Source organism: Schistocerca piceifrons, chromosome 3 (genome assembly GCF_021461385.2).
Source record: "Schistocerca piceifrons isolate TAMUIC-IGC-003096 chromosome 3, iqSchPice1.1, whole genome shotgun sequence".
Lineage (NCBI taxonomy): Eukaryota > Metazoa > Arthropoda > Insecta > Orthoptera > Acrididae > Schistocerca > Schistocerca piceifrons.
In genome coordinates, this window is record NC_060140.1 from 893,441,847 (window position 1) to 893,466,519 (window position 24,673).

At 42.8% G+C, this 24,673-nt stretch overlaps 1 protein-coding gene across 1 annotated transcript in view; it reads left to right on the top strand.

The window, feature by feature from the left end:
- Window positions 1–16,153, top strand: part of LOC124789166 (aminopeptidase N-like) — a 130,055-nt gene extending 113,902 nt beyond the window's left edge. The window contains exons 8-16 of the mRNA XM_047256459.1: window positions 3,261–3,559; window positions 6,717–6,798; window positions 7,390–7,549; window positions 7,645–7,819; window positions 10,382–10,656; window positions 10,842–11,038; window positions 14,114–14,278; window positions 15,225–15,303; window positions 16,016–16,153. Coding sequence (XP_047112415.1) covers window positions 3,261–3,559; window positions 6,717–6,798; window positions 7,390–7,549; window positions 7,645–7,819; window positions 10,382–10,656; window positions 10,842–11,038; window positions 14,114–14,278; window positions 15,225–15,303; window positions 16,016–16,153 — 1,570 coding nt within the window. The remainder of the gene's footprint in view (window positions 1–3,260; window positions 3,560–6,716; window positions 6,799–7,389; window positions 7,550–7,644; window positions 7,820–10,381; window positions 10,657–10,841; window positions 11,039–14,113; window positions 14,279–15,224; window positions 15,304–16,015) is intronic.
- Window positions 16,154–24,673: the final 8,520 nt, after the last annotated feature.

The window sequence follows — 24,673 nt, forward strand, 5'->3', positions numbered from 1 at the left end:
GGAGGACGCGAACCCTTTGTCTTCCAGGGGAACAGCTCCATGACACCTGTATTGCAGGATTGAGGCTAACTGCTGGCGGCTCCATTATGCTCTGGAGGCATCCATGGTCCCAGTGTTGCTCGTGCAAGGCACCATGACGGCCAAGAAGTGTTGAACATGTCGATCATGTTTCCCAATGACAGTGACATGTTTCAGCTAGATAATCCGTCATGTCACAAGCGCAGGAGTGTCATGGTGTTGTTAGAGGATCATAGTGGCGGGTTTCAGTTAATTTGCTAGTCCCCCAACTCGCCAGATCTGAAACCGATCAAACAAATCTCGGATGTGTTGAACGTGGCGTTAGAGCTCATCTCCACCCTCTCCAGAATTTTCGGGAATTTGTGTGACTAGTGTGTGCAGATGTGGCGACAATTCCCTCCAGCAATCTACCAAGGCTTAATTGTTTCTATGCGACGACGCGTCGCCGATGTTATCCGTGGAAAAGATGGACATCCGGCTATTGGGTAGATGGTCATACTGTTCTGGATGATCAGTGTACGAGGATATTGAACGGGTAACTCATACGTAAATGGAGATGAAAATCTAATAGGCGTGGGGGACTGCAGTTGTAGGGAAGGAGTAGAAGAAAAGATTGCGGGACAATTGGGCTTGGCAGTTGGAGAATCGAAGCATTAGAAATGTGATGCTACAGACGAATGTTGAAAATAGGTGGATTGATAAGGTAACGAATGAGGAGATTCAATGCAGAATCGGAGAGAAAAGGAATATGCGAAAACAGTGGTGAGGAGAAGCGATAGGACGTCTGTTAAGACATCAGGGAATGACTTCCATAAAACTGGAGGGAGCTGTAGAGGGCAAAAAGTGTAGAGGAAGACAGAGACTGGAATACATCCAACAATAATTGGGGACGTAGGTTGCAAGTGGTACTCTGAGATGAAGAGGTTGGCACAGGAGAGGAATTCGTGAAGAGCTGCATCAAGCCAGTCAGAAGACTTAAGACTCAAAGAAAAAGTAGGAATGAGAGAGGAGTAAGACTAATTGAGTTATGCAATAAATATCAGTTAGTAATAGCGACTACTCTGTTCACGAAGCACAAGAGGAAGAAGTATACTGGGAAATGACAGGGAGACACTATAAGATTTCTGTTAGATTGCATCATGGTCAGGCAGAGATTCCGAAATCAGATACTGGAATGTAAGGCGTACACAGGAGCAGACATTGGTACAGATCATAATTTACATGTAGTTTAGAGTAGGCTGAAGTTTAAGAGACTAGTCAGGAAGAATCAGTGCTCAAAGAAGTGGGATATGCTTGAAGTTCTCTGAGGCTATAGACACTGCAGTAAGAAATACCTCAGTAAGGTTTTCAGTTGAGGTAGAATGGACATCTCTGAAAAGGAAAATCACAAATTTTGGGTAGACAAACGTTGGTACCAAGAAGGTATACGCGAAGAAATCATGGATAAGAGAAGAAATACTTCAGTTGATCGATGAAAGAGTACAAAAATGTTCAAGGAATTCCAGGAATACAGAAATACAACTCACTTAGGAATCAAATGAACAGAAAGTGAGCGGAAGCTAAAGGAAAACGGCACCATGAAAAATGTGGAGAAATTGAAAAAGAAATGATTTTCGGGAGGACACACTCGGCATATAGAAAAGTTAGAACAGGAAGGGTTGTAACATTAAGAGCGCCATGTGAATTCCACTGTTAAATGCAGAGGAGAGAGCTGGTAGTCGGAAAGAGTACATTGAAAGCCTCTATGAGCGAGAAGACTTGTCTGACAACGCTTGAGAAGTAGAAACAGGAGTCGATATAGAAGCGATAGGGGATCTACTATTACAATCAAAATTTAAAAGAGCTTTGGAACACTTAAGATCAAATGAGGAACAAGATTTCGATAACAGTCCATAAGAACTTCTAAAATTATTGCGGGAAGTGGCAACAAAACGAATGTTCACGTTGGTGTGTAGAATATATGAGTCTGGCAATGTACTATTTGACTTTCGGAAAACCATCATCCACACAATTCTGAAGACTGCAAGAACAAACAAGTGCGAGAATTATCGCACTATCAGCTTAAGCATCATGCACACAATTCTGAAGACTGCAAGAACAAACAAGTGCGAGAATTATCGCACTATCAACTTAACAGTTCATGTATCCGAGTTGCTGTCATGAATAATTTACAGAATGGAAAAGAAAATTGAAGATGTGTTAGATGACGATCACTTTGGTTTCAGGAAAGTTAAAGGTGCCACCAAAGGTGCGGTTAATAAATAATGGAAGCAAGACTAAAGAAAAATCAAAACACGTTCATAGTGTTCGACAACACGAAATGGTGCAAGTTATAAGAAATTCTGAAAAAAGTATGAGTAAGCCATAAGGAAAGACGGGTAGTAGAGTATATGTACAAGAACTAAGAGGGGAAGATAAGAGTGAAAGACCAAAAACGAAGTGGCCAGATTAAAAAGGGTGTAAGACAGGGACGTAGCCTTTGCCCCTCCTGCCCACTCTATACATAAAAAAAGCAACGATGTAAATAAAAGAAAGGTTCAATAGTGAAATTAAATTTAAAGATGAAAGGTTATCAATGACAAGATTTGCAGCTAACGTTGTTACTCTCAGTGTAGAAGAAGAATTACAGGACCTGCTGAATGGAATGAAAGGTCTAATGAGTACAGAATACGGGCTGAGAGAAAATCGAAGGAAGACGAAAGTATTGAGAAGTAGCAGAAAAGAGTACATCGAGAAACTTAACATCTGGATCGGTGATCACGAAGTTGATGAAGTTAAGGATCTCTGCTACCTAGGGAGTAAAATAACTCGTGACAAACGGAACAAGGAGGACGTAAAAATAGACTATCACTGGCAAATGGGACATTGTTGGCCACGAGAAGTCTAATAGCAGCACTTCGTTTAAAAAAGAAATTTCTGACAATATACGTTTGGAGCCCAACATTGTATTGCACGACCATTTCGGAAACGGCGCGACTTGCTGGGTGTTCGCGGAGTGCTGTGGTGAGTGTCTTCAACACATAGCGGAAACAAGCTGAAACCACATCCAGACGTGGGCGTTCACATCTCATGAAGATGTCGGACGTCGTAGCTTGAATTGTGAATCGTATTTGTTCCCGAAAGTATTAAATACGCAATTATCATTTCGTTATGACTTTCTACTGATTCTAGGACTGCTTTGTGTTAATTAAACCAATCCTATAGAAGTGGTACGTTGCATGATGTTGTGGTGATGTCTGCAGGGAGAGCAGTGTGCTGGTGGACGACGACTACACATCGGAGGCGACCAAGGAGCGAGTGCTGGGCGTCATCCAACGCGAGGCCGCCCACCAGTGGTTCGGGGGCCTGGTCAGCCCCAGCTGGTGGAACGACCTCTGGCTGACCGAGGGCTGCGCCTCCTACTTCCAGTGGATCGCCGCGGCTCTGGTGAGTTCCGAGTGCTCGCAGCACACGGCCTCCCACTGGCCACTGAGAGAGAGCCAGCGACAGTGTAACGTGCGGCCCGTGTTAACAGGTGCAGCCCTGGTGGCAGCTGCGAGAGGTATTCAAGTGGTTCAAATGGCTCTGAGCACTATGGGACTTAACAGCTATGGTCATCAGTCCCCTAGAACTTATAACTACTTAAACTGAACTAACCTAAGGACATCACACACATCAATGCCCGAGGCAGCATTCGAACCTGCGACCGTAGCAGTCGCGCGGTTCCGGACTGCGCGCCTAGAACCGCGAAACCACCGCGGCCGGCACGAGAGGTTTTCTCGTAGTGAACACAGTGCTGCAGGCCGCCATGCCAGCAGACGTTGCCCCCGGTAGCTACCCGCTCTCCAAGAGCCCCAACATCTCTGTTCGGCAGGCCTTTGACGAGTACTTCTACGAAAAAGATGAGATTCAGTCTAAGCAAGAGACCAACGCAAAACGAATACTGCTACGGCATTAGCAGCGACTACTGCCAACACCAGTCAGTCAACATCACATATCCGTTCATAGTGGTCAGATTGATCAGCTGGGTAGTGCACAGTTTTGTACATTGCGTGATACAGATCATATGTCTTACTTGTACAGTATTACAATCGAGGAGATAGCCATCTGGTTGTGAACAGTGGACCAGGTATTTTGACTCATGAATACTTGAATGTGGAAAGTAAAGAATAAATTCAATAAAATCGGGAATTAACAGGATCAGTGAAATGACATGGAAGGACTAGGTCCCTCTAACTAACTTCGTTAATCCTTGGGCATCAACATTTATTTATATATATTTTTTATAACAACAGGTCCCTTTGAAAAACATGTAGAGGAATAGAAGATAATTTGCCATTAAAGGCGTTTAAAATGAGACAGCCGGTAAATTTAGTAATAATAACCTCAAACCAATTCAAGAAATAAGACGTTAACAATAGTGACGTTTTTAAAACTTTTAGATCAAAATTTTTTAAATAAATCAGCCAGGTAAAGTAACTAACACACTTCTAGATAAATTTATTCACGGGAATTCATGTCTGAGACATTAAGCGGATCTCCAAAAAATATTAAGAAAGATAATGCACGGATTACCCAAAAGGCTTACACAAAAAAACACCATGAAACAGAACAAGAAAATAGTATGTATTAAATTTTAAAGAGAAAGTTTCTTGTGTGAAGCCAGTCAACCAAAGACCCCTTGGCCGACAGCAAAATTTCGTTTACAATGTGGTACCTCAAAACCAAGATTGGGATAGATTTAAGGGAAGCATATGAAAGGTGGACCCAAATATTTCGTCATTTGTTGTCTCATGTATCATACTTTATTACTTAACGACAATAGTATCATTACAATTTTAAAAAATACCTATTAAAAGAATCCGAATTCTCGCAGTCAAAGCGTGAACAGACTCAATTCATTAAAAACAAAATTTAACAATTATACCATTAAGGGCAGGGCTTGAAACCGGAAGTATTTAGATCCCAAAGACAAGAAAAAGTCGCAACAATTGGACGTGGCTGCAAGAGAGTTAAAAAAAAAAAAGGTTCAAATGGCTCTGAGCACTATGGGACTTAACTTCTAAGGTCATCAGTCCCCTAGAACTAAGAACTACTTAAACCTAACTAACCTAAGGACATCACACACATCCATGCCCGAGGCAGGATTACAACCTACGACCTTAGCGGTCGCGCGGTTCCAGACTGAAAAGCCTAGAACAGCTCTGCCTCTCCGGCCGGAAAGCGAGTTCATCAATCCGTTTTATCAATCAAATGAATTACAGTCCAGCCATTACTAACAATTTCCACACTTAAGTAACCGTTACACAGTTGGATAACATTCATCCAAATACAGGAAGGATCACAAGTCCCGCTACTGATTGTAGCTGTTGGAATGCCGCTTAGAAATACGCAAGTCTCAACAAAAAAAATTCCTTAAGCAATAAAAAACACGTTCCCTCAAAATAGACAAACTATGTTCAGAATGTATGTGCATTCCTAAGGGACCAAACTGCTGATGTCATCGGTCTCTAGACTTACACACTACTTAAGCTAGCAACAGCACACACATCAATGCCCGAGGGAGGACTCGAACCTCCGGCGGACAAATTGGAAAGGTAAAAAATTTAAATATAGATTCCACTGACACACTGCAATCGAACATTGAAAATGACCTTTAATAAATATACAATTGCACAAAATTCAAGATGAGCTGAGAGTAAATGCAACTGAAATGTACTTCTAACTGGAACAAACCAGTAGAAACGGAGACAATCCTTAATAAATACACAATTGACCCAACTCCAAGATGCACTTCCAACAGGTAAAAACCAGTAGAAACGTTGACAATAACCTTTAACAAATGTACAATTACCAAAAATTCGAAGAAGCTGAGAACCATGGCAGATGAATGTCACAGCCAAAGCCAGTGAGGAACGAGCAGCCAAGTTTCACAATACCTGAGATTAACTAATGACTGTGGACCAATGTAAGGTCAGACAGTTGATACTGATAAGTAACATGTCTTAAACGTAACGCACTGAGAAGAAGTAATAAGAGTGTAAGGTTTAAACGAGTAATTATAGAGGTATAATGTCTTTACTCATATGGGTATATGGACAATGGTACTTTTTTCTGAAGTTATCTGCCTTTGAAGTTGCAGGTAAATAATATCAAAACAGGTAACATTTCATTGATTGAAATAATTGAGATGCATGTTCCCTTTTCCCGTTGCAGCTCGTAGATATTCTGCTTTATGGCTGATCTAAGAAAATGCTCAAATGGTTCAAATGGCTGTAAGCACTATGGGACTTAACATCTGAGGTCATCAGGCCTCTAGTCTTAGAACTACTTAAACCTAACTAACCTAAGGACATCACACACATCCATGCCCGAGGCAGGATTCGAACCTGGGACTGTAGCAGCAGCGACTAGAACCGCTCGGCCACAGCTGCCGGCCTAAGAAAATGAACCTAGAGTTCACGATACGCTTTTTTCATTGACAACTGTCACTACTTCGACTACAAAACGATGGTTGTTAAGTGTTTCATTTCAGAAGATCAAATATTAGTCAGATAGTCCTGTGAGAGTGTACTACACCTCCTGGACCTAGATAACGTGACCTCCCATTCCAGTCATCCGTTATTATCTCTCCAGTGACGAAGGTCGAAATGTAAGGTAGACGCAGCTTTGACATTTCTGATCCGTTGATTTTCTCCTAATTTGTATCTCTGTTGCAGGTGCATCGATTGTCTGGATGATAGAGAATATAATGGGATCAGAACCATTCTACAGAGCCCTCAACAAGTGCCTCACACAGAAGTATGTATTATTTGTCAGAATTCAAAAGATAACCTTTTACTTGCAGACTCTATTAAATAAAGCTTTTAGCTGTTAATGTTTACTTTCTGCCAATCATTCACTGAAATTTTCTGTTCAGTAGATATATCTGGAATAACAATACGCAAAATATTCAATTTTGATAGCCTCTTCTAAAATACTACGTCACAGTTTTGTTTGCTTGTTAGTAGAGCTCTTTTATCCTTGCAAATGTAGGCACGTTTGTTAGAATGTAAAATATGTTTCATAGGTATGTGGAAGCCACTGCTCAGAATTAATGGAGTAGTGGTTATTTGGTCCTAATACCTCACTTCTGCACAGTAGACCTATAATTTTATTGTCAATGAATAGACATGATACTGTTCTGTATTGTCAAAAATACATTAAGTAATATTGATAGAGGTCGTCTATCTCACAATATTGGGACATTGCTCAATTTACTTGTTGATAAGACAAGGAGAATTATCTCAAATGGAGTGAACATTTCAGTTTATTGTTAAAAAATATTAAAATAAACACATTTTAGCTTTATTTTATCGTCTGTACATGACAGAACTAATCGCTTTCCCCTAGCATATACATGGACATATGGGAGGATCTGCTCTTGGCTGCCCTGGACTCAGAGTCACCTGCATCTTCCCTGCCAGAGGGCAGCTCCCTGTCCTCTGTGGTGCAGCCGTGGCTCATCTCCGTCTCCAGGAACTACTCTGACGAATCAGCTGTCATATCACAGGTGCTTTGACTTCCCCACCTCCTACGGAGGTCTACTCAGCTGTCCCTGTGGTGGTCCATTGCAGCCCTCGTATCACCTCCCATGTGATTTTGCAGGCACCGTACCTGTCACAAGTGGACGCCGTGTGGCCAGTGTCCATCAGCTACACATCCCGCTCTGAGGCGAACTACTCGGCGACCCCCTCACGGCTCTGGCTACTGGACTCTGAGCTAGTGGTGCCGGGTGTAGCTCAGCCAGATGACTGGCTACTTCTCAACATGAATGTGACTGGTGAGTGTCTTGTACTCCCACCTCTTTAGTACATTGATACTGTTTATGCAATGTGCTAACTTTTGTCTGCATTATCTGAAGATTTCAGTCTGCATATTACATTGACAACTACACTGGTTGGTTATAAAGAGTACACATTGCTGTCATTAATTTCAGCCATTAGTCTCATGAACTGCGATGAATCTATTCGTCATGTCCTCTGCTGTAGTTATAGCTCCGCTGCTACGTATCTCACTCCTCAGAAGTTTTTCCAGATAGATCCTCCCACAATTGTACATGGAAGCTACACAATCTGTTCATTGGAATATTGTCCACCCTGCTGTTTGACTTCACCTGTGTCCTTATACTGCATATCCAGTAGAATCTGTACCATATTATATCATTTTCAGACTCATACTTAATTTCTTGTAGTTTTAATTTCATACAACTGTGATGAGAAATACTTTTCTCATAAAAATTATTTTTAGTGTAGGTAGAAATTCATTGTATTGGTGTTCTGTCACAGTGAAAGAGTTTTAGGAAATCAATCCCTTCTGTTTTTATACACTCTTCTTGGAAATTTAATCAGTGTGATCAGAAATCTGTACTGGGAAGCAAACTGCTGCGCATATTGTCCATCTTGCCTGCTCAAGACCATATTACTGAAGGTGAGAGGGACATAGGTCAACTCTATGAGGAAAATTTTTCATCTCCATCATTTGCAACATTACATGAAGCACATTGCAGATAATGAACTGAAAGTCTTGCTCTACAGTTATCATGTCATGATCGTTGATTCTACTACAGGCTGAATGATAGAACAAATCCAAATACAATCAAGAGACAATAGATACGATGATAGGATCTTAGGGAGGATCACAAGTGAGCGATCAGGTTATGGCTTAAGGATAAGTGGGAACAGGGGTGTGGATGATGCTTATCAAATATAAACACCATATCAAAAAGTAGTCAGGCCTACGAGACTTCAGTCTTATACTGTGCAACACTGCATCTAGCCTTGGTAATGGCCACTGTTCGGTGAGGAAGGAAGCCCACAAACTTCTTCAAGTATAGCACATCCAAATGAGACCACATATTGATAAATACATTCCATAGCGTTATCAAACTGCGGGGTTAATGATCATTGCATTTCATCTACTGTTTCAGAGATGTCAGGTATTTTGTATGGAATTAAAATCGGATGATCTGGAAGGCCAGGTAGTAAGCCAAAATTTTTGTCAAACCAGCAATGTCTGTTGTAGCCCTGTTGCAGTTGTAATATTATAAGATAGCAGTTTCCACAACATGCTTATATTTGTGAGTGTGGTTTGGTAAGTCAGGTAAATTTCAATGAAAAAATGGAACATTTTAATTGCGCCTTCGTGGTTGGTGAGCCTGATTGCTCCAAGGACCATATGAAGTATTTCAACAATGTACAGCATACAGTGCATTGTTGACTGCCAATGTTCTACTGTGATTCAAAGTGGGTAAAAGATTGTTTTACTAAACATTTTCACTTGAAGTGTTGGATTCTGCACAAATCAAAAAACAGAATTGGATAAATTTCTTGAGGATTCTGCACCATCACTGAAGAAAATTTACTTTTGGATTAATGAATTTAAATGTGGTCAGACAAGCACCAAAGACGAATGCTCTCCTGCCGTCGAAAGGAAACAATTGTCGAAATTCATAATATGGTAATGTAAGACGGCCGAATTAAATTTCATGAGAGTTCTATGACTGCAGGCTTCTCAAATGAGCGAGAGCATAACATTTTACACAGAGAATAGGCTGTGAATAAGCTGTGTACAAGGTGGGCGCTCCGATTGCTCACAGTCGACCAAAAGCGCAACTGGCACAACATTTCAACACAATGTATGGTGCTGTTTAATCACAGTCCGCAAGACGTTTTGCACCTATTTGTGACTGTTGATCAAACCTGAATCCATCTTTACAACTAGAGTCAAAACTTCTGTGAAAACAATGGATCAAGGCTGATGAAAGTGCAGCAAAGAGAGCACAGACCATTTCATCAGCTCATAAGGTCATGGTAATCTTTTTTTGGGATTCTCAAAGAATAACCCTCGTTGATTACTCAGAAAAAGACAGAGCCATAACTGGATCTTATTATGATTCGTTGTTGGATTGTTTGAAAATTGCGTTGGCTGAAGAAAGACCAATATTGGCACACAAAAAAGTGCTCTTTCACCAGGCAAATGCATCTTCCCACACATTAGCAATAGCAATGGTGAAATTGCTTGTCATTGGCTTTGTATTAGGTACTCCAACCTGAACAGAAACCTCGAGACCCCACTCCTCATTGGGCTGTCTGTGGCTTCGACACTTTGCATCATTTGAAAAAGAAGAAAATTCTCGACATGGTGGATCATAAAACACGCCTACAAAACAACAACAAGAAAAACAAGAATGATAAAAACAACACAAACCTACAGCAACAACAACTACTACTACTACCATTATTAATAATAGTAAATAAAAAGTATCCATAGGAAATACTACTGTTTTTCGACAGCAGGTGACTGCCTTTGTGTGTCGGAGTTTAGCAGTGTCCACTGTGTGCAGGCTACTACCGGGTGAACTACGACGAGCAGAACTGGGCGCTGCTGACAGCGCAGCTACTGCAGAACCCCTTTCTGGTGTCGGCGGTGGTGCGCGTGCAGCTGCTGGATGACGCGGCCAGCCTGGCAGGGGCGGGCCAGCTGCTGCCCGCCGGCACGGCCCTGCAGCTCGCCTCCTACCTGCGTCTCGAGTACGGCTACATCCCGTGGAGGGCCGTCCCTGGCGTCCTGTGGAACCTCGAGCTTCTTGTCGATGAAGACGTGGCGGAGGACTTCAGGGTGAGGCCTCGCAACCTGACATCACTAGCAGTCAATATATTCTCACTGCACTTACTGGTCTGTCAGTAAGTCTGGTTCCAGCAAATAATTTCTGTTCACACTTATGTTAGTGTTTGCTGTATGTGGTTTTCCAAGCACTACAACACTCTCCATTGTTTTAATCTGTATGAAACAAATGCCGGCAGGAGTTTGTGCTGTCCATGATCCAGCACGTGGCGATCCTGCTGCTCTACCAAGAGCAACCTGGAGAGGACCACACGACTCGCATTCTACGGGCCATCATTGTCAACATCGCCTGCAACTATGGTGAACCGTCGTGTCTCAGCTCCATGTATGAGCAGTTGCAACACTTCATGGCTGCCCCCGGCAACTCCAGTAGCCAGTGAGTGACCTGCTCAAAGTGCTTTGTCCTTTGTGTCACAATTGGAGTGCAGAGAATCTTGGCTAGTGCCTGAACTAATCCCATGATAGAGAACTCTCTCAACAAAGTACAGTTTCTACCTGAAAAATTCAATGTAGCTTTTGAACTACACGTAATTTAAAAGCTTATTGTTGAAGTAGAATGAAAGAAATTGATAGTCTGCGAAACTGTCACCTACATTTGGCTGCAGTAAAGGACGCATAATTTTATGTGCTCTGTTTCATATCGAAATCCATTCTTCCAATACATCCATCGTCAGTTACATAATAAGGCAACCTTTTTCAGTAAGACAATTTGCACTTCAAAAAGATGTCCATTACTTTGTAGCCTTAAACACTAATACGAATTTTTAGCTTTCTTTAAATCAGAAATAAGTTCCTACAGCTGTTATCCTAAACATTTCTTTTGGTAACTCTAATACCAATAAATAATCAATATTATAACGCACAAGTACACAAGTTCAACCATGGGATGTCACTTATTCATCAATGAAAATTGGTATTTACCTTTCAATACATACCTGCATTTCATAAGGTTCCTTAAGTTTACTTTATTGCATAACAGAAGGAACCAGCTGTGAATGACATCATATGCATCAAGTTACCTCTACCTGGACGTCACTGGAGTATCGTTTATATGCCACTGGATAGAGCTTCAAACGTAGTATAGGTACAGGACCAACTTACATGTAATTATATGAATGTGTGGTGTCTGTTATTTCGGACATGTCTGAAAGGACAGACACGACACATTCATATAATTTGATAGGCCTAGCTGGGCAAAGAATCCACCTTTTCAGTGCAAATGCACAAACACGTCCAACCTCCTGTGTGAGAATCTCGGGAAAGCGAATATGAAGGAAATGGTCAGGGGCAGCGGATAGGTGGTGCTCCATGGGAGCGTGGATAGGCCGTGAGGCGAGCCGAGATAGTCCATGCAATGGCTACAACACTGTGTCCCGGATGGCTCAGTGGTTACCCCACCTGCCTAGTAAGCAGGAAATCCTGGGTTCGAATCCTGGTCCAGTACGCATTTTCACTCGTCGTCACCGATTCTGCGTAATATGCCAGTGCAGATGACAGCAGTGATCGCTCCCCTTTCCTTTCCTTCTTCCTCTCCCCACCTTCAATTTATATGAAGGCCTTCAGCAACAATTATACATGGCATGTTCAATAGGTAATGCAACACGTTTTTTTGATTTTATGCAGTATTCGAATAGATCATATCATTCTCCATGTTTTTGTTACAAAACCCTATTTTTCTCTATTTTCTCTATTCCATGTGACAGCCTTACACCACCATACTGGCGGGGCAGTATGCCCGCATGGTACCACTCTACTTGCTGCATCAGTAACCTCCCCATCATCCACGTATGCCTTCCTGTGGCGTGCATCTTTCATTAGTCAAACAAATGGAAGTCAGAAAATGTGTAATCCAGGCTGTATGGTGGATGGAAGAACAGTCCAATGAAGTTTTGTGAGCTCCTCTCGGGTACAAAGCTTTGTGGTAGGCCTCACATTGTCATGGTGTCTGATTGTGATCCAGCATTTACCTCGAATAAGAGTGTCTGCCCTTTCTAACGATACTGGAGTCACAGCTGTGTACATCTGGCTGACATGCGGCAGATTGAACAGGTTCACGCGACTTTGTTGCAATGACGATAGACTTCTCATCGTTTGCTTATTTCCAGGTCGTAGACATTCTGCAAGTGCATATGAATATCTACAATGCTCTGGTTTTTCACCAACACAAACTTAATGACAGCTCTCTGCTTGGAATGCAAGTCTGTTACAGAGGCCATTTTGAAGGCTATGTATATCGCCACGACCTGTCGAAATTTCGTGAAACTATTGGGGCTGAAGTGGGAATATCCCACGATGTCCCACTACAAATCCCGCATTTCTTCTGTGGTGTCTAGGAAACCTGTTCACTGGGTTCGCTAGATACATCTACATATACATCTAAATCCATACTCCGCAAGCCACCTGACGTGTGTGGCGGAGGGTACCTTGAGTACCTCTATCGGTTCTCCCTTCTATTCTAGTCTCGTATTGTTCATAGAAAGAAAGATTGCCGGTATGCCTCTGTGTGGGCTCTAATCTCTCTGATTTTATCCTCATAGTCTCTTCGCGAAATATACGTAGGAGGGAGCAATATACTGCTTGACTCTTCGGTGAAGGTATGTTCTCGAAACTTCAACAAAAGCCCGTACCGAGCTACTGAGCGTCTCTCCTGCAGAGTCTTCCACTGGAGTTTATCTGTCAACTCCGTAACGCTTTCGCGATTACTAAATGATCCTGTAACGAAGCGCGCTGCTCTCCGTTGGATCTTCTCTATCTCTTCTATCGACCCTATCTGGTACGGATCCCACACTGCATAAACATTCAAACAAATCATATTAATGAGTTTTATTACAACATGAAAAGATACAATACTTTTGAGATTATATAGATGTGTCCCAAACAAAAGGCGACATACAAAATAATAAATCTTCTTCAGTATAAACAGTTCCAAGTCTGTGCTACATAGAGAGTACCAGCGAACTGAATAGAGTTGACACTGCTACTGTTGAACTGGCTGTCACCAGTCGGTCGCGGCGCTTATGTCCTCTTCGCACAGGGCCCGCTGGTGTTGCGTTGTCGTCCTGGAGGGAGGTCGGTCAGCGTGCGATTGGCTGACTTCTTATCACAGCCATCTCTTCTCTATCGTTCCCGACTGGGTGCCAGCACTTGACTTTACGCTGTACCATTTTGAACTGAAATTGGCCGAGAAAAAAATTGTGCTAAATTACTTATTGAACGTCCCTAGTACATTCCAATATTATGTGCTACACCACGCCTCCAACATGAGTATAGAAATTCGTTCTTCCATGTGAGACTTTCCAGTTACACCATCGTAACACGTACCACAGATCACAGATTTACCGAACATTCTATGTTATTATCGAAAAAAAAACAAAACGATCCGTATCAGAAATTGAGTCATACTGCGTCAAGAAGTTCAAGTTGTATCTTCAACTGCCTTACGTTTTTTCAGGGTGGGACCAGACTTGAAACGTGTCGTCTACTGCTACGGTGCCCAGCAAGGTGGAGAAAACGCGTACAGTTTCCTCATGGATCTGTACCAAACAACTGATATCGTCTCTGAGCTAAACGACATCATGCTGGGGGTCACCTGCTCACAGTTAGTGGATGGGCTACGGTAGGTACAATGTAATAACATTGTCTCTATGATGATAGGTGCTACTGATTTATCTTTCAACCCAGCTCCAGCAATATGCACTATAAGTATACATGGCACATATGCAATGGACTCAGAAAGCTTCTTGTACTTCAGTTGGTCTTAAAACATTCACTGCATGAATTTTTTCGAAATTACGTGCTGACCGCCACTGGAGCCAAGGGCGGCTTCCGGAGAGAGCACCTCCAGTGGCTGCTGGAGGGACTGCTGCAGCGCCGACACACCCTTGCATCCGCTCTCCAGTTTCTCAGCCGCGGCGCAAACCTTCTCTCCAGGTGGGTACAGCCGCCTTCTCCCTCAGCAGGCTCTCTGCGGCTCTCTCCAGAGAGACAAAATCAGCGCTGCAACACAATAACAAAAAATAATGATGAATAATAATAATGTGAGATGAACTTTGATGGTCACGCAAGAAATGTGCCTTTGTATTGGTAGTGCAGATAATCTAATTAAAGCTTTTTGTTAGGTCATCTGCTTCTATGTTTTCAGTCTGTATGGTTCAAAGTAGAAAGCTTTCCAAGCTGTCCAAAATCCAGGAACATCGAACACATACAGAGACATCCTTGGTGGTTATATAAATATAAATAATAAAGCATAATGAATAATATAACCAACACTGCCAGCGGACGAATAGATATCAACATCTATCTCTCAGTATCAATGAATATCCCCAATTTGCCTAGGTTGTACATTAGCACTCAAGTTTTGATCCATCCATCGCACTATTGACGAATATTAATTCACATAAACGACAGTGTGCATCTGTTCCTGTGATTCCTCCGACAAAATCCCAATATTGTCCAGCAGAGACATTAATTCATGTATCGAAAGGTTTATACTGACGTGACACTAAACTCCAAAATGTTGTCCTGGTCGACCCCTGCCTGACGTCACTGCTGCGTGTCTGCAGGCCAGATGAGAAGCAGGCAGCCAGGAAGTTGCTGAGGCAGGCCCCGCTGGAGATGCGCGACGAGCAGATGCTGGACAAGGTGAGTGGCGGGGAGGAGGCTGTGCTGCTCATGCACCCACTTATGTTTGCGATAGAGAGAATGTGGGAGCAATAGTTAACGATAGCATCACTAACGCCACACAAACACACACCACACACACACACACACACACACACACACACACACACACACACACACACACACACACAGGGTGGGGAGCAGAGAGTGAAAGATAAACAAATTGCTCCTATAAGGAAACATTAAACTAGGGACTTTTATGGAAAGATCAGGGGTCTTTATGCTGCAAATAACACATTAAAGGGCATCATTGCATTTCTACCCAGTATAATAATATAAAAATATTGTTGCAGTAGTCCAAATGCTAGTTAGTCTCAAGACATAATCACGGATTTCTATGAACATGCATCATACTCATATATATTTTGATAGTGTTGTAATTACATGTTCATGAGTGTGAATAAAGTTAACTCCAGAGGATACAAAAGTCCTAGCACTGGGTGAGAGGGGGATTACACTGGTTTGGGATATTATTACTTTTATTTAATGAGATTTAGATTCAATTTTTATATGTCATGTACCATACCATCAGTAATATGCAGAAATAAATGCAGTCATTTAGACATACATGGACATCATATAATCGTTTATTGAGATAAAGTGTTTCATCCCCCCTTTTCCGATGTACTCTTGCCGCACTGAGCCTTCACCTTATCCTCGTGACCTTCATCAGGCGCAGCAGGCAGTCGTCGCCCTGGAGGACGAGTCGCTGGCCGCAGCCGCACAGTGGAGCCGTGACGTCATCGCCAATGGAGCAGCCGCACGCCGCGATGCAGCTCGCTGGCTCAAGGGAAAACCATGGCGCCTCTGAAATGGGGGATGGTCTGAATCCCTGTATGCTGTGCTACCACAGTGACCAGACTGGAAAACTAGCAGAAAACAAAATGTAGCGAAATTTACACAGTAAAATGGTATCAAAATCTGGCTGAAATTTCTTTTGTGTATTTCCCTACCTAATTTACATAACTAAGTATGTGGTGATTACTCGATATATTAAGAAAACCGACTACAAAGACATATTGTCATATTAATCTCTACATATAAAAGGCAATAACCAGACTAACTGACTGACTTATCATCGCTCAGCCAACCCCTAAGGATAGAAACTTGAAATTTGCAGATGTTGTTGACCTTAAACTGTAGGCGTCATTTGAGAGAGATTTTCCGAAATTAAGGGTATGAAATAGGGGATTAAAATTTGTAAGAAAATATTTAGTTGTATTAAAAATCCTTCAAAGCTAAATCTATGATTATTGGATTTACCTTCTCGGTTAGATACAAATGGTTGAGAGTGTCTTGGAGATATCACCTTAGGAACGCCAAATTTATGAATAATTATAACCTTCGATTCCAGGTAACAGAATCGCTTTTTGGCCAGAAGTACATTCGCAAAAGACGATGCTTCTATGGCCCTCATTAGAGTGAAAAGTTTAGGTGTAGTAACAAAAAAATTTGAGCAGGTCATACAGTCTATGCGTGTGAAGCAGCAGGCGATAAGCTAGTAAATAATGTAGTGTAAAAGAGCAGTTAAAAATTCAGATGTTCAGAATAATGTCCTCTACCATAAACAGTTAAGTGCAGAGAATAGGGTACTTCCGATAGTACTGTGTAGTAGAGTTTATTCCTATTTCAGGGAGAGCGAGAAGAGTGATTGGTTAAATGCCTCTTTTCGTGTTGTAATTAATCTTGTGTTCACAGTCCGTGTTGTAACTATATGTAGAAGGGTATAGAAAATTTCTACATTTCACACATAAAACTGACTCCTGTAACTTTAGAAGTTGATTGCTAATGGAGAGTTAACGTCTATTTTCAAGCGTCTAACAGTTACGGTTTTCCAATATCTCTGTGAGGCTCTTCCATCGGTCAAATAAAACTGTGACGATTTCTGCTGGCCTTTTTTATCATTCAGTATCCCCTGTTCGGACGTTTTGTAATTAGTACTTTAAACTTCCGTATTGATTTAAGGTTGGCTGAATGACTGTTTTGTCAATTGATTGCATTCGGCTAGTATCATTTCAATGAACTGGAGTCTTCAAGCCGCATTCACTACGGCAGAGCCTAAGTGCCTATTCTGTTTCTTATGTTCATGAATTGTTACAGTCAGGCTACTGCAGATTTCTCCACATTTTATTCTAAAATTCTAATTCCCTTATACTTTTGGTGTAAACGCCACTCAAGCTAATTTCAGTCTCAGCTGCGCTATCAGTCACAAAATCACATAAAATAAACAAGGCATTTTATTTTATTTTATTGGCGGTGTTTGACGCGCCAATACATAAATTACATTGCAAATAGAGTAGATGTTACAAAAATTGTTTAGTAGGACGTGCAGAGGACACAAACTTGCTATTTGTACCAATATGCGTACATAACAATCTCTTAGAAAATCCGTCAAGACTGTTGTCGTCTCGTATGAACTATTTATGAAATCTTTAACGCATTTCCTTCCGATGCCAATAAAGAAGTAAAAATAGATAATATAAACATTAGTTTTAAAAGTTAAAAAACAACACCGGTCAATTTCCCATGACGTTAGATGTCGTCTGCTCCATGCCTAATCCGTGAACTACGGCTTTTGGGTGATTGTGTTGGACATTGCAGTCTTCACAGCCTCGGTGACGTCGTGTTTCTTCCCACAATTCATTCCATGAGTTATAATTCCAGCGATGTCGTCGAATAGATTGAAATTAGAGATAATGAAGTGCGCATTGTGTGTTGCGGTATTTGTGAGGAAGTCCAAGTACTCGATTCGTACGAGGCCACTGTAAGTTGGAATCCAGAGAAAGTTTCATGCCACAGCAACTGTACCACATAATGAGCAATTGTTACCCTTCTATACTGCTGAAACGTTTCGAGCTGGTAGTAGAAAAACGAATCTGCTGGAAACGGGATATCGTTTAGTCCAAGTAGACCGGCGAACTGGTGAGCGTACAGGAGAGCCACTGCCCCACAGGAAACTCACGCGTTCTGGGGGAAGGAGTACGATCGTCCTTTCTGAAGTTGAACTAAAGGTGGCACAAGTCACAATGTTGCGTGTAGCTGCTACATTTCTTCGAATATTTTATTAATATATGATCTTCCACTTTTTGGGTACCTGATGGATGTTGTACGAGCTGTGAAAAATATATTTCCAAGTCCTCATAAGTCTAGTGATGTTTTTAGTAAGGAAATGTTCTGTTAAGTATAAATTTCTTTTGCTTTACGTTTATGGTCACAAATTTTTGTCATCAGACTACCGGTTTCGGTCTATAATGGCCGTCTTCAGATCTACAGCAAAATATAGGAAAAAACGTAAATACACTAGGAGATTGTCTACAGCTTAAAACAAAACAGACCATAATAAAAAGTACTTTTTTTTTTGGTCCTCAGTCTACTGACTGGTTTGATGCGGCCCGCCACGAATTCCTTTCCTGTGCTAACCTCTACATCTCAGAGTAACACTTGCAACCTACGTCCTCAATTATTTGCTTGACGTATTCCAATCTCTGTCTTCCTCTACAGTTTTTGCCCACTACAGCTCCCTCTAGTACCATGGAAGTCATTCCCTCATGTCTTAGCAGATGTCCTATCATCCTGTCCCTTCTCCTTATCAGTGTTTTCCACATATTCCTTTCCTCTCCGATTCTGCGTAGAACCTACTCATTCCTTACCTTATCAGTCCACCTAATTTTCAACATTCGTCTATAGCACCACATCTCAAATTCTTCGATTCTCTTCTGTTCCCGGTTTTCCCACAGTCCATGTTTCACTACCATACAATGCTGTACTCCAGACGTACATCCTCAGAAATTTCTTCCTCAAATTAAGGCCGGTATTTGATATTAGTAGACTTCTCTTGGCCAGAAATGCCTTTTTTGCCATAGCGAGTCTGCTTTTGATGTCCCCCTTGCTACGTCCGTCATTGGTTATTTTACTGCCTAGGTAGCAGAATTCCTTAACTTCATTGACTTCGTGACCATCAATCCTGATGTTAATTTTCTCGCTGTTTTCATTTCTACTACTTCTCATTACCTTCGTCTTTCTCCGATTTACTCTGAAACCATACTGTGTACTCATTAGACTGTTCATTCCGTTCAGCAGATCATTTAATTCTTCTTCACTTTCACTCAGGATAGCAATGTCATCAGCGAATCGTATCATTGATATCCTTTCACCAAGTATTTTTATTCCAGTCCTGAACCTTTCTTTTATTTCCATCATTGCTTCCTCGATGTACAGATTGAAGAGTAGGGGCGAAAGGCTACAGCCTTGTCTTACACCCTTCTTAATACGAGCACTTCGTTCTTGATCGTCCACTCTTATTATTCCCTCTTGGTTGTTGTACATATTGTATATGACCCGTCTCTCCCTATAGCTTACCCCTACTTTTTTCAGAATCTCGAACAGCTTGCACCATTTTATATTGTCGAACGCTTTTTCCAGGTCGACAAATCCTATGAAAGTGTCTTGATTTTTCTTTAGCCTTACTTCCATTATTAGCCGTAACGTCAGAATTGCCTCTCTCGTCCCTTTACTTTTCCTAAAGCCAAACTGATCGTCACCTAGCGCATTCTCAATTTTCTTTTCCATTCTTCTGTATATTATTCTTGTAAGCAGCTTCGATACATGAGCTTTTAAGCTGATTGTGCGATAATTCTCGCACATGTCAGCTCTTGCCGTCTTCGGAATTGTATGGATGATGCTTTTCCGAAAGTCAGATGGTATGTCGCCAGACTCATATATTCTACACACCAACGTGAATAGTCGTTTTGTTGCCACTTCCTCCAATGATTTTAGAAATTCTGATGGAATGTTATCTATCCCTTCTGCCTTATTTGACCGTAAGTCCTCCAAAGCTCTTTTAAATTGCGATTCTAATACTGGATCCCCTATCTCTTCTAAATCGACTCCTGTTTCGTCTCTATCCCTCATAGAGGCTTTCAGTGTATTCTTTCCACCTATCTGCTCTCTCCTCTGCATTTAACAGTGGAATTCCCGTTGCACTCTTAATGTTACCACCGTTGCTTTTAATGTCACCAAAGGTTGTTTTGATTTTCCTGTATGCTGAGTCTGACCTTCCGACAGTCATATCTTTTTCGATGTCTTCACATTTTTCCTGCAGCCATTTCGTCTTAGCTTCCCTGCACTTACAATTTATTTCATTCCTCAGCGACTTGTTTTCTGTTCTCCTGATTTTCCCGGAACATGTTTGTACTTCCTCCTTTCATCAATCAACTGAAGTATTTCTTCTGTTACCCATGGTTTCTTCGCAGCTACCTTCTTTGTACCTATGTTTTCCTTCCCAACTTCTGTGATGGCCCTTTTTAGAGATGTCCATTCCTCTTCAACTGTACTGCCTACTGCGCTATTCCTTATTGCTGTATCTATAGCGTTAGAGAACTTCAAACGTATCTCGTCATTCCTTAGTACTTCCGTATCCCACTTCTTTGCGTATTGATTCTTCCTAACCAATGTCTTGAACTTCAGCCTACTCTTTATCACTACTATATTGTGATCTGAGTCTATATCTACTCCTGGGTACGCCTTACAATCCAGTATCTGATTTCGGAATCTCTGTCTGACCATGATGTAATCTAATTGAAATCTTCCCGTATCTCCCGGCCTTTTCCAAGTATACCTCCTCCTCTTGTGATTCTTGAGCAGGGTATTCGCTATTACTAACTGAAACTTGTTACAGAACTCAATTAGTCTTTCTCCTCTTTCATTCCTTGTCCCAAGCCCATATTCTCCTGTAACCTTTTATTCTACTCCTTCCCCTACAACTGCATTCCAGTCGCCCATGACTATTAGATTTTCGTCCCCCTTTACACACTGCATTACCCTTTCAATATCCTCATACACTTTCTCTATCTGTTCATCTTCAGCTTGCGACGTCGGCATGTATACCTGAACTATCGTTGCGATTAGAACAACCCGGTCATTGAACTGTTCACAGTAACACACCCTCTGCCCTACCTTCCTATCCATAACGAATCCTACACCTGTTATACCATTTTCTGCTGCTGTTGATATTACCCGATACTCATCTGACCAGAAATCCTTGTCTTCCTTCCACTTCACTGACCCCTACTTCAGCCTACAGAAGTTTTAAAAACATAATAAGAAGATAATAAATAATAAAAGCAGGCAATAAAAAAGGTAACTTTCAAATTGTAAAATGACGAAAAATTGTGGCAATTAAAGTATAAAACAAGAGTTGGCAACGATAATTAAAAAACACAGTAAGCAAAACAGGTACAATAATAGACAGGCAATTAAAAAACGTGGCGACAGTCTGGTTTCTGTTCACAAGAGATAAAAATTCACCCCAAGCAAGATGCCCAATACTTAACACTCACTTAAAATACTGCATTTAAAAGTTAGCACAGAAATGACACACCATACCCTAGGGCAGATAGGGGAGGGGGTGGACCCAGACAGATGAGGGGAAAGAAAGGGTGAGGAACCAATGGAGGGAGAGGACTCATAGGGGGTGGGGGCACAAGGTGGACACGAGAGGGAGTGTGGAAAGGCAGAGGAGCGGAATTCAAAAGGACTCGGCAGAGACAAGGGAGTCAAAGAGAGGGTAGGTGGTGAAAAGGGAAAAAAACAGAAAGGGAGGTCAGAGGGAAAGAGGGAACCCGGGAAAAGGATAGAGGTAGGGAGGGGGAGGTGAGGATCAGAGTTGATAGGAAGGATAAATGGAAGAAGAGAAAGCATCATTTGGGAGGGGGTGTTGACAGAAGCCACCTTGGAAAGGAGATAAAGGGTGTAGAGGTGGAGGGTAGGTCGGACATAGCGGTGAAGGCATGGCAGTAGTTGGGGGTTTGAGAGGAGAAGGGCAACCAGGGGATTGGGGGGGGGGGGGGTGGACGGGATCAAGCCTGCAGGAGGCGTAGTCAACTAGGATGTGTTCGATGAAAAGGAAGAGATGTGGCAAAGTAATCGGGTCATAGAGGATCTGTGTGGGGGATGGGAGGCATATACAGAAGGCGAGGCAGAGTGCAAGGCGCTCGAGGATCTGGAGGGACTAATAGAATTTGGGGGGGGGATTGGATATTCATGTGGGACTGGTATAACAGAGGATGGGATGGGGCAAGGAACTGTAGGTGTGGAGGATGGTAGATAGGTTCAACCCCCATGTGCGGCCAGAGAGAAGTGTAAGGAGATGGAGGCAGTTGTGGGCTTTGGATTGGAGAGGGTGGAGCTGAGAGGTCCAGAGTCAATGGTCAGTCCTAGGTAGGTGAGGGTGGGGAAGAGGCGGACAGGACTGGAGCAGATGGAAAGGGAAAAATGAAGGAGCCAGAAGGAGGGAGTGGAACAACCTATGACGATTGTCTGGGCCTTGGAATGATTGATTTTTAGGAGCCACTGGTTATACCATATGGCAAAAAGGTCAAGGTGATTTTGGAGAAGGCGTTGGGATCAATGAAGGGTATGAGCGAGGGCAAGGAAGGCGGTGTCATCAGCGTACTTCAGGAGGTGGACAGGATGGGGGTTGGGGCATATGTGCTGTGTACAGGAGCTAGAGGAAAGGGGGAGGACAGAGCCCTTGGGCGCACCTGCAGAGGGGTAGAAGGTGTGGAAATCGATGTTATGGACAGTGATGTAGGAGGGGCGGCAGGAGAGGAAGGAGGCAATCAGACAAACATAATTGATAGGAACAGCATAGGTCTGGAGTTTAATTATGCAGTCATGGCTGGGGGCAGTGTTGCATTTAGTGTGGAGTGTGAGGATAATGCCCTGTGTAGTGATGGGAGTGTTAAGTTGTGATGGTGGTGTGTGGCTCAAGTACTGGAAGCTGGGAGCAAGGGGAGGAGCAGAGGTATCTGTACATTTGATGACGTCAGTTAAGGGGAATAATTAAATTGGGGATCTTTTGGAATGGAAAAGACTTCAGATAGGTGGAAGGCGAAGTAGTTGGCCTTTCTGAGGTTGTCAGGAAAGTGATGGTCATCATGGAGGAGAGGGTATTGTGGGGCAGGATGGTTTCCAGTAAAGTGGTGGAAAGCAGACCAATACTCCATGCTCTACGCTCATAAGTAGCACACCATTCCTTGTACATTTCCACCACTCAGGTGTCACAGCACCAAGGTGCGCACCTGAAGATACACATATAAGAGCCCGAAAACGGTCGTGTGATAACAAAAAAACTTTACAACTGTAGCCGTATTTTCAACCTCTGGCTGGAAGAGTTTATTGGGAGCATGACGTTGAGTTGTGTGCATGTCTGTCGCCAGGCACGGCGTTTCTTCGCAGTAAGCATGTTGTGAATGTGTCATTGTAATTGCCAGTGGTGAGTGTGTTCCAGTCACAAGTGCGGAGGAAGGATCGGTAGAGGCGATGGGGCAGGGTTGGACAGTGAGGGTGGAGGGCCTTGGTAGGAATATGGGTGTCTACAGCGTCAGTCAAGGCATATGAAGGAAGGTAGCAGTATGGAAGATGTCATTGGGAGATTGGAGGGCAAGGTTGTGGCGTTTGATCTGGGTGTGTATGGAGTCATGGTAGGCATCCCGGTTGGCAGAGGAGTAATCGTGGAGAAGTTTAGGGGAATGTCAGACTGAGGCACAGGAAGGGATGGCGTCCCTCAGAGGTAGTGTGGAGGACAGGGACGTGGTCGCTGCCAATGAGGTCAAGGACTTCTGCAGTGAAGTGCCCAAGGAAGTAGGGAGAGGGTAGGATAACGTCAGCAGTGGTATTGAATTCGGGTCAGAGTTGGGTGGGGGGAGGGGAACCAAGTCTCCCTGGAGGGTGGTGATAAACCGATGCCACTGCTGGAGGTTGGTGGGAGCATGGCTGTGGATATTGAGGTTTGGAGCAATAACATAAGTGGAGAAGGTGCAGTCAATGTGGGCCAGGATATCGTACAGGATAGGGGTGTGAGGGCAGATGTGACAGTAAGGGTGGGGAAGAAAAGGCTGAAGGTGAGATGTTTGGTTGGATTGTTGAGGAGAGGTTGGAGCTGAACAGGGAGGTGTTATAGCAACGCTACCATGCACTAGGGGCTATGGGTTATAAGTGTGGTGGGGGGTGTAAGGGGCAGTGGAGGTGAATGGATGGGTTTGGAGGAAGCTTTCATTGAGTATGAAGGCATCCATGCTGTGTTGATTGAGGGTGTGCAGGCAGAAGTGTTTGGGGGTGGGCAGGGAGCATATATTATGGTAAAGGATACTGTAATGTTGTCACATCATGGTAGGGGAGATTAAGATGACGATGGTGAGGGGGGTGAAGGTGAAGTGGGCCTGGTTGTGGGAGTAGGTGGCTTAGGTGGTAAGGTGAAAGATGGAACAGGCAGCGAGGGCGATTTGGGAATGGGTGAGGGGGTGTTTGAAAGGGTGGATGTTTTGTAGGA